Source organism: Dendropsophus ebraccatus, chromosome 1 (assembly GCF_027789765.1).
Source record: "Dendropsophus ebraccatus isolate aDenEbr1 chromosome 1, aDenEbr1.pat, whole genome shotgun sequence".
Taxonomy (NCBI): domain Eukaryota; kingdom Metazoa; phylum Chordata; class Amphibia; order Anura; family Hylidae; genus Dendropsophus; species Dendropsophus ebraccatus.
In genome coordinates this window covers 75,319,615-75,334,216 of record NC_091454.1, presented here as the reverse complement: position 1 = coordinate 75,334,216, position 14,602 = coordinate 75,319,615, and the positions used below count along the sequence as shown (strand labels likewise).

The 14,602-nt window shown below is 38.8% G+C and overlaps 2 protein-coding genes across 3 annotated transcripts in view; one reads left to right on the top strand and one right to left on the bottom strand.

The window, feature by feature from the left end:
• The first annotated feature begins 1,974 nt into the window (after positions 1-1,974).
• Positions 1,975-5,899, top strand: PMCH (pro-melanin concentrating hormone). The gene is made up of 3 exons (XM_069955518.1): positions 1,975-2,205; positions 3,164-3,359; positions 5,850-5,899. Exons 1-3 carry the CDS (start codon positions 1,975-1,977, stop codon positions 5,897-5,899), a joined length of 477 nt encoding a protein of 158 aa, XP_069811619.1.
• A 60-nt stretch (positions 5,900-5,959) lies between these two features.
• PARPBP (PARP1 binding protein) overlaps positions 5,960-14,602 on the bottom strand; it is a 29,390-nt gene continuing 20,747 nt past the window's right edge. For both annotated transcript variants that reach the window (XM_069973468.1, XM_069973460.1), the window contains exons 5-11: positions 14,430-14,600; positions 14,157-14,311; positions 11,189-11,363; positions 10,071-10,249; positions 7,872-7,953; positions 7,335-7,503; positions 5,960-6,417 (exon numbers count right to left, since the gene is read on the bottom strand). In XM_069973468.1, the coding sequence (XP_069829569.1) occupies positions 6,137-6,417; positions 7,335-7,503; positions 7,872-7,953; positions 10,071-10,249; positions 11,189-11,363; positions 14,157-14,311; positions 14,430-14,600 (1,212 nt within the window). In that variant the 3' untranslated portion in view covers positions 5,960-6,136. The remainder of the gene's footprint in view (positions 6,418-7,334; positions 7,504-7,871; positions 7,954-10,070; positions 10,250-11,188; positions 11,364-14,156; positions 14,312-14,429; positions 14,601-14,602) is intronic.

Here is a 14,602-nt window from a genome sequence, read left to right as displayed (position 1 = left end):
ACAAGCAGCAATATAATAAAAAATACTGAACACTAGAGAACAAGTTTGTATGCCCTAAAAAGCCCTATCACAGGATTGGTTGGCACCTTCGGCTGCAGCTTATCGGTACAAAACCTTCAACCTCAGTGGGGCTGAAGTTTTCTTTGATTTCATGAGGACGATTGTCATTTGGAGTTGAGCCTGCACAATTACCTTGTTAGTAGAGATGAGCGAATTTACAGTAGGAACAAAGTGAAGCGTTTCATTAGGATTGGCCGGCAGCTTGTCAGACTGCTGGCTTTAAAGCGACTCTGTACCCACAATCTGACCCCCCCCCCCCCAAACTGTTTGTACCTTCAGATAGCTGCAGGTGATAGTTTGGCAGGTGATGTAGTTATTGTCATAAAAAATTAGTTTTAAAATTGCAGCCCTAAACCCTATGGGCGTATCTGTGCCCTAACTTTGCACCACCCCTCCTCATCATTAGGAATGCCACTGGAACAGTAATGCCGCGTTTACACGAAACAATAATTGGCCCGATCGTACGATTAACGATGTCGGAGTAACGATTTTTTTTCCATAACAATCAGCGTTTAGACGGTACAATATATTGTACGGAAAATTCGTTTATCTCACACATTGCTTAAATTGGTGAACGACTGTTCACACGGAACGATCTGCGAATTTTTTGCGAACGATCAACGACGATTTGAGAACATGTTCAAAGATCAAAATGAACGATTTATCGCTCGTCGTTTGATCGTTTGCTGCATTTACACGTACGATTATCGCTCGAATTAGATCATTATCACGCAAATTCGCACGTTAATCGTTACCTGTAGATGCAGCATTACTCTGTTTGAACATTGCACAGGTGTCTTAATGATCCAGCCCATGTGCTGTGATAACACAGGTGGTGAATAGGAGGCAATCTGCCTGGAGCATTCCTAATGATGAGGAAGGTGGGGAGAAGGGATGGAGGGGTGGTGCAAAGTTAGGGCACAGATACGCACGTAGGGCACGGAGCTGCAATTTTAAAACTAATTTTTTATGACAATAACTGCATCACCTGCCAAATGGACTGCAGGACAGATCTTGGATTAAAAGCAGCTATCTGAAGGTACAAACGGGCAGATTGTGGGTACAGAGTCGCTTTAAAGTGCATACTGCTCCTCTCAGGGTGCTGGGAGGAGCTGGTTCCAGTCCTGGGAAACTCAGACAAATTTCCCAGGACTGGATCCAGCTTTTCATGGCACAAACTTCCTTGCCAGCAGCCTGACAAGCTGCCACCGATCCTAAAGAAACACTTCACTTCGTTCCTACAGGAAATTTGCTCATCCCTACTTGTGAGGCTAGGATCAGGGTGCTCTTTTTTATTTTCAGGACTGATTTCAAAAGGGGTGTCCATAGTGAAAACAGGTTCTCACTTATTTTGGGAGGTAAAGGTCACTCAAAAAAACGTTTCTCTGCCAGCCAGTGGCCACCCTGCTATGTAGCTAAAAAAAAAAAAATCATCATTTTTCAAGACTTTGAAAGGGGTCAAGCAATGACTTGCCGAGTCTCTTACTATTACTATTTTACTGCTGTTCTATTTATTGTATTGATAAATCTTTACTTCCTACATAGACCATTCTAGGTCAGGTAACTAATCCAACTATATTCCTGCAAATACATAAAATAAAATACGTAGCTAATCCTAATGGAAATAACTTTTCTCTGAACAGATAGCACCCTGTAGATAGGAAGCTATGTTTCTGAAGTGGCAATGTCCTTTGCTGGATTAGTGTGGAAACAAATTATCTGAGTGCTTTTGCCATTCAACAGGGTAATAGATTTCACTAAGGTAAACCCCTAAAGAATCATTGAGAGGTGGCAAACATTTCTTTCAGATGCTAATTACGTTGTCGAGTATATATATAAAAAGCAGGAATCCTCACCATACCATTATCAGAAAGAGATTTTATTTTATAGATCTGCCACAGGCCTTGCAGAAGAATGGTAAGAATGATCAGCTTAGGATATCCACTTATAATATCGTTATCCATTCTATCCCAAGGCTTCCTATTTTCCTTGTCAAAGTCTATTCGAAAAGCAGAGAATGACGTCTTACTAGACACTGTTGCTCTAAGGAAAGCATTGAGGAATGGAGACACGATATACAAATCCTCAACTAACCCGCAGGACCAGTACTCTATGGATGAAGGAGAGGAGGAAAGAAGCATAAAGGTAAACAAATTATGTACAGCTCAGGCAACACTAAAAGAAAACAGACTATATTATTACATACATGAGGCACAGAAGTTGAGAATATTTATGGTGCAAATGGTATAAAGCTAAATGTTCTTGTATGGCACCAGTGGCTAAAATCCACATTGTTTCCCTTTGCAATAAATGTTATTACTATCTAGTCGTGCCATATTGTGGACTATTTCTAAGCCCAAGGTCCCCTCCATGTCGTTCCTGTATGTGCAGTATACTTTTTTTGGTTCTATCTCCTCATCATTATAGTAGGGAATCCCACCAATGATCTTGCAGCATCTTGCTGCTACCTGTTTCTTGCTATTGCAAGGACACGTTCACAAGTTGTATGACACCGGCCATGTCACAAAACAGCCAGTGTCAGTTAAGATTATCTTCATTTCTGTTGGCCGCATCCCAATTATCTTAATTTCTGTGCACCCGCTTCCCAATTCACTGTTGCACATAATGGAATGTGCGGCCGATTTTTATTGAAAAACTTACATGTCAGTTTTTCATTCAGCCGGTTGGAGTGCATACACATAGTACTCCTTACATATTTGTTCCATTCATTCACATATAACTTATCTTAATCTTATCTCTGCATAAATCATGGCCATTGTTGCAAATTGCTAAAAGGGTCTCTGGTCCAAAGCAAAAGCCAGGTGTCAGGCTGGTAAGAGGGTCCTCAGGATAGGATATTGGGACAATGGCCCAATTATCTGAAGGAGAGGAGGAAAGAAGCATAAAGGTAAACAAATTATGTACAGCTCAGGCAACACTAAAAGAAAACAGACTATATTATTACATACATGAGGCACAGAAGTTGAGAATATTTATGGTGCAAATGGTATAAAGCTAAATGTTCTTGTATGGCCTTTACAATGTTTTTTCCTATTGCTCCACACTAATATGGTTACACAACTTGTCACTTCTTCTTCTGCAGAGTGGAGGGTCTGAAAACACTTACTTCAGCCATGACGCGCTCCCGTTAAATGTCGGTTTGAAACCGATCCCGTTTAAAAGCTCATCCCAAAATTTAGAGAATGGAGATGAAAATGTGGAGCTAACACATGAAAGAAGAGATATTGGGGAAGAAGAAAATGCAGCAAAGTTTCCAATAGGGAGAAGAGACTTTGATAGTAAGTATTAAGTGAAAACCCCTTTAAAGCTATGTTCCCATTACATCTTTTTTTGGTTGTTTTGTTACCTCCTTTTAGGTGCCAAACAACATTTGTATTATGCAAATTAGGCCTTAATTAGCATAATACAACCACAATTTGACACCAAAACAACAGACGTTCAGAAGAATGGCTGTTAAACATAACCTAAAAGTGTGTATGATTTTAAGATTGCTTCCTGTCACCCCCACAAAATATTGATTTCTAGTGTATGGGTCCCAGTCTATCACAATCTTTGTTTTTCTATATGAACCTTTTAATTTGAAATGTCCATGCTGTAATTCCACTTTCTCTAGAGCATACGGAAATACATTTTTGTTCTGCCTGCAGATAGTAGAAAATCTTAGGCTGTGTTCACACTGTGCTTTTATTGTATTTCCAACATGGATGATTCTGTTTAACTCATTGGATATGTCAAAACAGAATGTTCACAAAAGTGTGAATGCAGCCTTCGTGTTTATCTAAAAGGATTTCACAGGTCCATGGAACTTTCATGTTTTTTGTTTAACAATATTTGGATTAGATACAATTTTTAAGTGTCACTCTTGTTGAAATTGCCTGTACCATGGATTTTTGCAAAAAAAAGTTTAAAAGAAACTTTGTAATTGGGTTTATTAGCCGAAAAAAAAATCATTTTTATCATGAAAAAGCAGCTTGAAGCTCTCCCCCCAGTCTTCATTGTTCTTTATGGAGAGGGGAGGGGTAGAGGGAGATGAGGCACCAAAACAGGACAACAAAGAGTTAATTTACAGCTACATCTCTGGGCTATCTCCTCTGAAGTCACCACTGATCTCTCTGACCGCCGAGTACAGCTTTCACACAGTTCCCGCTGTGTAATCCTTGAGACAGAGAGAGACATACACCTGGGGAAAGTCTTTTTGAATGCAGATAATGGTATAATTTGCCTAATAAAACCCGATTACAAAGTTTCTTAAAATCGCCTGTACTATTGAGTTCTGCAAAAAAAGTGACACTTTAAACCATTCCCACAAGAAAAAATTTTCGATTATTTTTTTCATCTTCAATTTTTAAGGTCCATAATGCTTTTACCATTTTTTTTTTTTTTTTTTTTTTTTACTTACTATATAACAAAATAACCGGGATTTTTTTTTCTCTTTTTGCACCACACCTATAGACTATGTTCCCATACAGTATTTTTCAACCAAAACGAGAAGTGGATTGAAAACACAGAAAGGCTCTGTTCACACAATGTTGAAATTGAATGGATGGTCACATTTAACAGCAAATAATGGCAGTTATTTCAAAACAATAGGCATTGTTTTAAAATAATGGCAATTTGTCATTAAATGGCAGCCATCCACTCAATTTCAATAGTGTTCCTGTGTTTTCAATCCACTCCTGGTTTTGGTTGAAAAATACTGTGTGTGGGAACATAGCCATAATCAGTAGCATTTATCAGCAACATTTGTTGTAGATTTCATTTGACATGGGTGGTAAAAAATAAATCAATCAAAACCTCATTTCTGGTGTTAGGCATATTGTTTGTGTAAATTGTTTACTGTGCAGGATTAACATTAATATATAGTTTATTGGCAACTTAACTGTAAAATGAAAGTGTAAGAATAGCTTCCCTAGTTTGTTTCAATACACAGAGCAAGAATTTGGTGGATCTAAAGTCATGCTCACTTTTAATAGAGGCCATGCCCCTTTTTTTTACCTGTCGAAAAACCATAGCAATTGTGGCAAGCCATATAAAGCTGGTGCGTTAGAAATAGTGAATCAGGCAGCTATGGTTAAGATATTTTTCGGCATGGACAGTGTTTTTTTTCTAATTTGTGTTTTATGTATATTTCTTTAAAGTAGTTATCTAGGATTAGAAAGACACGGCAGTACTCCTGCACAACTCCTGTCCTCAGTTTGGGTGTAGTTGAAGTGAATAAAGCTGAATTGAAATACCACACAAAACCTGAAGCCAGGCATTGTGAAGTTTTTTCAAGAAAGTAGCTTTATAACTTTACTTTATAACCACTTTAAGGTCTCTCATACTCTTAGTATTTTACAAATTTTTAATCAAAACCAAGATTGGGTCCAAAAAAGGGGTAAATCTTTCCATTATAAATTTTCTTCTGTTTTAGTGAAACCCACACAACCCTCCCCCCGTTTTGGCTAAAAACCAAGACCAAAATACTATGGGGGAGATTTATCAAAGGGTGTAAAATTTAGACTGGTGCAAACTGCCCACAGCAACCAATCACAGCTCAGCTTTCCTTCCAGCACTGCCTAAAGCTGAACTGTGATTGGTTGCTGTGGGTAGTTTGCACCAGTCTAAATTTTACACCCTTTTATAAATCCCCCACTATGTGTACACCTAACCTTTGATAGAGAAAAATCACCCTTGGTATCATGGGGTCAGATATTTATGACATTATGCACTGTGTAAAATTAGTTAAAATAAAAAAATGTAATCACCGAGTAATCTCTTAATTCTAGTGCTCCGATGTATGCTGGGAAGAGTTTACAGACCTTGTTGGCAGATTTGATATGAAGATTTTTCAAGTTATTCTTACCTGAACAACAAGCTTGCGCAAAACAATTAAAAATAAATTTTGCATCGTTTATTAATGTAAATAAAAAAATTTAAATGTGCAATGTAAACATGTTGTGAATTTGCTAAGAGTTAATAAAATACAAAAAAAGTTTTAAATAAGCAAATAAATAAACACGGCCAATATGCTCCAAAAACATTAAAACAGAATTTGTACAGAATTTTGAACTAATTATACACGGAAAAAACTGGTGAGCTTGGCTTGACCAACTATCTGTTTATTTGCTGTACATTTACTGTTCTTTTTGGTTGCCTTTTCCTTTAGTTTCGTTGATGGTAATGTTTTCTTTGGTGGTGGTTCATTTTCAGGAATGTACTGGTTTTCACTATGGTCCAGTTGCTTTCGTTTTGTACTTTTGCGTATAGGGTCATTACTCAACTTTGCTTTTCCAGTTTTGAGGTCACTATTTCCTGAATGTAACTTCAGTGCTGTTCTCTCTTTTGTAACATCACCTAAAATAAAACAAAAAAACTAATGTGCCATCACATGATAATGTTTGTAAAGGTTTTACTACTCTATGGTTTAAAGTGCTATGGAGGACTTCCACTTCAGAATTTCTATACAGATGCACGGTAATAATAATAAATAATAATAAAATAATAAATAATAATAAATAATAAAAAATAATAATAATAAATAATAATAATAATCCCATCACATTGAAAATATCATCTAATTTGCAGGAGGAACAGAACAGTTTGAAAAGTGGTCTTGAGGGATACCTTGTTATTTAGTCAAGTAAATCTCTGCTTATTTTAGATTAAAAGTAGTCAAGTGGGCGGTCCTAATTATAATTATATTTTATAATTATAATTTATACATGGATAAACCTTTCCATTGCTCTTATTAGTGCTCCATAATGCAAAAAACAGTAGGACAAAAGATGCCGGAGAAGATTCACTGGCAACAGCAGTTACATGCTGCTATGTGAATAATTACTGTTGAGGAACACATAGCTGTCAATCACAGTGTGAAACCACTACCATAACTACTTTACACCCTAAAAAGGAGCAAAAATGTACATGAATAAATAAAAACTTAACCTTTAATTTTTCCTTCTAACCTATGTATGTTTCTGCTCTGCAAGACAATCCACATAGTGATCCTATCATTGAGTGACACAGCCCACTGGACTCCTTAAAACAGAATCATCAGGGATTTAATCAAGAAGTTACAAGTAATACTGAATCTTTTCCCACAAAGTTATACATCAATCTGCTCAGTTCTTCCTCCTCTATAAAAATGTTGTTAATAGATTAGATAGCAGTGTCTTGGTGACAGGTTCCCTTTAATTCAGGTTTTAGAACCCTTTCAACATAGAATCTTAAAAAAAACCTGCAAACAAAAAATACATTAGTAGAGTGTTTACCATTTGGTACATCATCTTCATCAAAGCAGAGTATGGGAACAATCTTTGGTGCTGGATGAATACATGTTGGAACTTGACTCATACTTGGAAAGGGAAGCGGTTTTATCTGGGTTGTGGCATCATCTTTATATGTACAGGAGAATTGTGATCTAATCAGGTTTTGCTTTAGCTGAGGACAAAAAATAAAATTCATGTTTCTAATCGCACACAAGTTTTTAATACAAATTTATCACGGGATTTTAAAAACCATATTTACTACTGAAGGTAGTACTTTTCCCAGAAATGTTGTATTTCACTTTAAATACAGATAGTCAAACGCATTAAACCCAATACAACAGACTGTGGTGGTGATTAAAAGAACAAATAATAAAACAATAAAATGCTGTACATTTTGCTAGTGTAGTTACAAGTTTAATGGACTAAAAATTCTGGCGCCTACTGCATTTTTATGATAGCTGTGACAATATGATTGTTATAATTAGTTTAGGTTATCCTTTTTTTTTTAGAGACTATAGACTTGGGAGGGTTTTCATTTACCTTAGGCTTGTTTTTGTCAATGCACTTCTGGACACGTTGGTTTAGGGATTCGGGAGAAGATGCATTACGCTGTTCAGGAGATCTAGGGTAAAGAATGGATTGTACAAAAATCTATTCACAGATTCAGATCGCACATGCTGGAGGAACATCATCATAATTAATATGGATCAACGTTCTATCACATGAAATTCAGTGCCCATAACGTGTAATATTATATTTTTCAAGAAAAGCATCAATACCTCCCTTGAATGTATTTAAAGAGGATGTTTAACAATATGCAAACTAAAAAAAATTGCAGGCGTAGTAGTTCTAGCTTAACCAAGTCCCCCTAGCAATTTCTGCTGTGATCCGCTACGTTTTGGGGCCACTGTGGGCCTATCTTTTCTATACTTCCTGGTTTTGATCATTTGAGTAAGGGACCTGCTAAACTACATAGACCAGCATTCTCTGTGTCAGAGCTCACCCCCTTCCACCAGCCTACTGCTTGTAATACCTCCCACATTCCCTACCCACAGTGACCACTAGCCTATCTAAAGTAAGAACCACAAAAACACCAGCACCAGCCAGCCATCATTTCCCCATATGATTCATCACCATATCCCCAGATGCTGCTGTATATGACTGCCAGTCAGGGTCAGTGATGTCCCTGCATGTATATGACTGCCAGTGAGGGCCAGTGATGTCCCTGCATGTATATACACAAGCTCTGCTGGATGGGGGGGGGAGTAGTGGTCACTGTTCTCTCCTTCCATAGAGCACAGATAGTCCATTTCTTCTCCCCAGAAGACTGCACTATTAGGCAGCAGGGTCAGTTTCTGTGATTCTATTGGCTCTGAGGGACCATGTGATGAAGGTCCTGAAGAGCACTGCCAATGGTTAAAAAAGGAACATGTGACACTGAGTGAAACAAACTAATAGGGCTCTTTCAGTGCCAGGACCACCCAGTGCTATGACACGTTCTGTGATGTATTGGCATAAAATGGGAGGACAGTAACATGTATTGTGACAACAGACATAGAAATTTTTAGAACTACAGAACTTCCTGTGCAGCTGGAGAGGTGGTCAAAGTCAGGGAAAATGTCCAGACCAGAACTGGAAGCACATGGGTGGTATGTATAACTTTAAGAAAGGAACAAAAAAAAAAAAAAAAAGCTTTAAACTGGACAACAGCTTTAATGAATCAGCCATGACAAGATCATGGGGAAGATAGTTCCATAGTCTCTCTGCTCTTATAGTAAAGAATCCACAGCTGTGCTGGTGGTGAAACCTTTCCTCTAGACGTAGAGGATGCCCCCTTGTCTTTGTTACAGGCCTAGGTGTAAAAAAGATCACTACAAAGATCTCTGTACTGGACACTCATTTGTACATTGTGATCAGGTCACCCCTAAGACTTTTTTCTAAACAAAATAACTCCAAGCTTGATCTGTCTTGGTTCTGTAGCCCACTATTTACTTAAAGGAGAAGTCTGGCACAGGGCAAAAATTTCAGCCTGGGGAAACATTTATAAAAGATAAAATAAAAAAAAAATAAAAAAGTCATAGTCACCTATCCCGGCACCTGCGCAGGCTAAGCGGGTTAAATCCCACCTGCTTGTGATATTTCAGCAGGTGAGATTTATAGGAGGATTTAAATCATCCCTTGTCATGTCATCTGTTATTGCTTCACATAGGTTCATGTATGGAACAGATATTTTTAAAATTCAGTTTGTTTGTTTTTTATGTAAATTTAATGTGTCAATTTGATGTGGGTTATGGAGGTGTTTTGTTTTTTGCTTCATGTTTTTCTGTCATTGACTAATAAATTGGTTGGGTAAGGGTCCATTTACACAAAGATTATCTGAAAGATTTTCTGCCAAAGCCAGAAAAGGATTTGAAAAGAGGAGAAATCCCAGGCTTTCCTTTATGACCTGATCTCTGTTTATAGTCTGTTTATGGCTTTGGCTTCAAATCTTTGGCAGATAACCTGTCAGGTAAATGGACCCCAAGTCGCCCATATGCTTCTAGTAGAACAATTACTATATGTGTCAGTTGCCTTGCATTTCTAATCTTCTAAGGTGGTAGAGTGAATTATTTTTATGGGGCATATTCCTGACCTAATAAGTTTTACAAGTTCAGCAACCACAACAGTAAACAAATGTTTTCAACTTTGCTAGCAAAAGTAATGATTTTCACATAATCATCAGGTTCACTAAAGTCCTACCTAAAAAGGGACAAAAGAGAAATAGCTCCAAAGGTGTCATTTTCTCCATCTGAACATAAAAGCTCTGCTTTGTTCTTGCTGGGAGGGCAGGCAGCTTCTTCATCCAAAAGTGCAAGCAATGCTTTTACGGTCTCTCTACCACATAAAGCTGTGCCACGGTTTATCGCATGAATTCTAGGCTGTAAATACACAGAAAAAAAAAAAAATCTATCACATCTAGTAGTAATAATGGCTATAGACTTAAATGGATATTCTTATTTCAATTAATATAGTTATGTGTAAGGCTCATCAAGTTAAATATTTTTGCAAATACACTAAATTTACCATACTGGTCGCCTTCTCACAACCTGCTGCTCTCTCCCTCCAATTGTTGACATCTCATTGTCCAAGTTACCGACCACCTCTCTGCTCTGAATACAGTGGTCTGGCTGGCATGTATATATTTGTAAATAAACACCAATAAATGTATTTAGGAGAAAAGTAGGAGATCGCAGGGGTCCAGCCTCTGTACCCCCCAGCGCAGTCTGTTACGAATAGATCTGCAGGCACAGCACGTGATCCGCGGCTCTATTCATACCTATTGAGGGACGTAAAGAGCAGAGTAAACCGGACGTAAAGAGCAGAGTAAACCGGAAGAGCACTGTACTTTACGCTTTCCATCAACTCCATAGAAATGAAAAGAGCTGTGGGTCACACGCTGTACCCGGTGGCTCTGTTCCTAACAAAAACGTCGGGACCCAATACGGAGATCGGGAAGGGGTACAGAGGTTAGACCAACTGCAATCTCCTACTTTTCCCCTATTCTGTGGATAGGGGAAAAGTTATTTTTTTCTGGAATACCTCTTTACCTTGATGAGCCCAACAAGTATAACTATATTAGTTTAGCTGGGAATATCCCTTTAATAAGATAACAGAAGCAAGAGGAAAGAAATTAGTCCCCTACACCTTGTTAAATATAATATTTTTACAGTCTCATCTTGCCAAGATTAGGATTAAAAAAAAATACAGGCTCAAATCTCATTTATTTAATAAAATAAACCAATGCAAATGAATAATAGCAATAACATAAATCAATAGCCATAAGTAAAAAAGGCAAATATTTATACTATCCTGCTTACCCGTGCAGGACTGATGACTGTGGGGCACTCGTTCTCATTGGACAAACTAAGGTCTTTAATTCTTAAATCCAAATCTTGAGCCACTTCTATTGCAACCTCACTAAAAGCATCCCCACTGCCTCTTCCTTTTATCAGATGCATCTTTATTGCTGCTAGGATTAGTTCTCCAGCATTTCTGTAGGGGAAAAGGGGGAAAAAAAAAAAAAAAACCACACACACAAGAATAGGTGAGTTAAAGCACTACTGTTACTTAGCAAAAAAGTTTGACATGTTAAAAGTGTTCAGCATCTCATGTTGAGATAGCAGCACTCTGCTGCGTTTCACTCTCCGGCTCCATGCTTAATCCTTCTCATTGCAGGAGACAGGCTTGATGAATTTAGAAAAAACTTTCCCTGCAATGAGTCGTGCAGTGCTGAGCCAGGGAGTGAAACGAGCTATGGTATGCTTTCCCCAGGTATATCAAGAGAATGGTTGGGGTTTTTCTAAGTTACAGTAACACTTTATGAAACAGAGCTACTAACATCTTCACTGCTGAACAGCTGTGCTGAGTTTTGTACTCCTACACTGGGGGGGGGGGGGGGGGGGGGGTGGAAAGACAAAACGTTACCTGGAGAAGAAAACAAACTGGTGGATGCCCCGTTGTTACTCAGTGAAGTACACAAAAAAAAAAAAGTCAAAAATTACCTGCATTATGCAGCAAGTGGGGATGTCGTCATTTAGGGAAGCTTTAATGTATACAGATATCAAAATTAAAGGAGAAGTCCTGTGAAATTTAAAAATGGCATACTGGCGGGAAGGACGTCATAGTAAAGTAATGACACATACTCAATAAAAACTGCTCCTGGCTTTGGCCCATAGCGAAGATGAAAGAGGCCTCATCTCTTACATCCCCCCTTCCCCCATCTCTTGCTGTGCCATCTTGCTCAGCAATCCAGTCCTTAATATGACTGAGCATTTGACATGGACCGGAACCACTGTTGAAAGTGCCAAGAAAGATAGAACAGCAAGAGAGGCAGAGCTTATTTTATCTGAACTTAAAGTGACTCTGTACCCACAATCTGACCCCCCAAACCACTTGTACCTTTGGATAGCTGCTTTTAATCCAAGATCTGTCCTGGGGTCCGTTCGGCAGGTGATGCAGTTATTGTTTTAAAAACAACTTTTAAACTTGCAGCGCTGTGTTTAACGGACGGGGCTTACATTAGTATATGCTTTAGGCTGGCACAACCTCTCCTTCCCTCCTCCCCGCCCTCCTCATGATTAGGAATGCTCCAGGCAGATTGCTTCCTATTCCCCAGCTTTGTGCATAATGAACATGGGCTGGATCGTTAAGACACCTGTGCAAAGCTGAAACAGCAGTAAATGTTCCTCGATCATTCCTAATGCTGAGGAGGGAAGGAGAAGTGTGCCAGCCTAATGCACATACAAATGTAAGCCCCGGCCGTTAGACACAGCGCTGTAGGATTGAGGCTGGGTTCACACTATGTATATTTCAGTCAGTATTGTGGTCCTCATATTGCAACCAAAACCAGGAGTGGATTGAATACACAGAAAGGATCTGTTCACACAATGTTGAAATTGAGTGGATGGCCGCCATTTAATGGCAAATATTTGCTGTTATCTTAAAACAACGGCCGTTATATTGAAATAATGGCAGTTACTTACCGTTATATGGCGGCCATCCACTTAATTTCAACATTGTGTGAACAGATCCTTTCTGTGTTTTTAATCCACTCCTGGTTTTGGTTGCAATATGAGGACCACAATACTGACTGAAATATACGTAGTGTGAACCCAGCCTAAAAGCTGTTGTTAAAACAATAACTGCATCACCTGCCGAACGGACCCCAGGACAGATCTTGGATTAAAAGCAGCTATCCGAAGGTACAAGGGGTTTGGGGGGTCAGATTGTGGGTACAGAGTCGCTTTAAGGAGCAGCTGTTAGCACGTGTCAACTACTGTAATGTATTACAGTACATTAAAGAATCTTATTATAGAGTGGGCAAGTCCTAAAATGCTATTAATGGCTGTTTGAAAGTTATGCACAGTGTTTCCCAATTTTGAAGGATTAAAAAGAAAAAAAAAAAAAAAAAAAAAGGGTCTCATTAAAATGTACAACTGGTCCCACAAAAATCAAACCCTCATTCAACAATTGATGGAAAAATATAGACACATACTTGCGCCACACCTATGAAATAAACCTTCTAAAAACCAAAGTAGCTTTTCCATTGAGTGGTTAAAGCAACTCTGTACCCACAATCTGTCCCCCCCAAACCACTAGTACCTACGGATAGCTGCTTTTAATCCAAGATCTGTCCTGGGGTCCGTTTGGCAGGTGATGCAGTTATTGTCTTAAGAAACTTTTAAACTTACAGCCCCATGTCTGTGCACCACCCCTCCGTCCCTCCTCCCCACCCTCTTCATCATTAGGAATGCCACTGGAACATTTTCTTCATGCTGAACATTTACACAGGTGACTTAACGATCCAGCCTATGTGCCGGGCTGACACAGCTGACGAATAGGAGGCAATCTGCCTGGAGCATTCCTAATGATGAGGAGGGCGGGGAGGAGGGACAGAGAGGTTGTGCCAGCCTGATGCATACACAATCAAGGCCACTCCCATAGGGCACAGGGCTGGCAGTTTAAAAGTTGTTTTTAGAACAATCACTGCATCACCTGCCAAACAGACCCCAGGACAGATCTTGGCTATCTGAAGGTACAAGCGGTTTGGGGGGGGGTCAGATTGTGGGTACAGAGTCACTTTAAAAAAAGACAAAACAGACAGCCATTTAAAGGGGTTGTTCACCATACACCACTTTCTGCAAGCCAAAACAGCAGCTGACAAGTACTGAATGACTTGAGATTTTTTTTAATAGAAGTTACAAATCTCTGGCACCAGTTGATTTGAAAGAAAAAAAAATGTTTTTTGTGAACAACCCCTTTAATCAAAATATGGACAAAAATTACCTTGTTCTGCTTGTGTCTCCAAGTATCTCTTCCAATCTGTCAATAAAGTGAACAAACTGTGATAGACCTTTAATGTGTTTCCTCAATGGATCAGCTTCAGAGGGGGCATAACCCTTTCCACCAAGTTCTACCGCTCTAATGAAGGAGGTAGCTGCCTGTAATGGAGTATATGTATATATTGTGATATAAGTGGACATTCACAACACAGACGTACACATTTTCACATATATGGGCAGGGCTTTATAAAAAAAATAAACACACAGTGTAACTTACCAGAAACAAGGACATCTGCTTATTCTTTGAAGCATGCTTAAGGTCTGTGAAGGCTTCCCTACCCAGACCTCTGTCTGGGCAGTTAATAACATGGGCTAGGGCAAGATCATTCTTAGAATTCACCAAAAGGACTAAATAGGAACAAAAGATTTTCTTAACAACTTCTTTCATCT

Bases quoted from the DNA above. Each gene is read 5' to 3' on its own strand.
- PMCH (XM_069955518.1), top strand. From the start codon at position 1,975: ATGGTAAGAATGATCAGCTTAGGATATCCACTTATAATATCGTTATCC. The intron at 2,206-3,163 runs GTAAACAAATTA...CTTCTTCTGCAG, and splicing joins AGGAGGAAAGAAGCATAAAG to AGTGGAGGGTCTGAAAACAC. The intron at 3,360-5,849 runs GTAAGTATTAAG...TCTTAATTCTAG, and splicing joins AGGGAGAAGAGACTTTGATA to TGCTCCGATGTATGCTGGGA.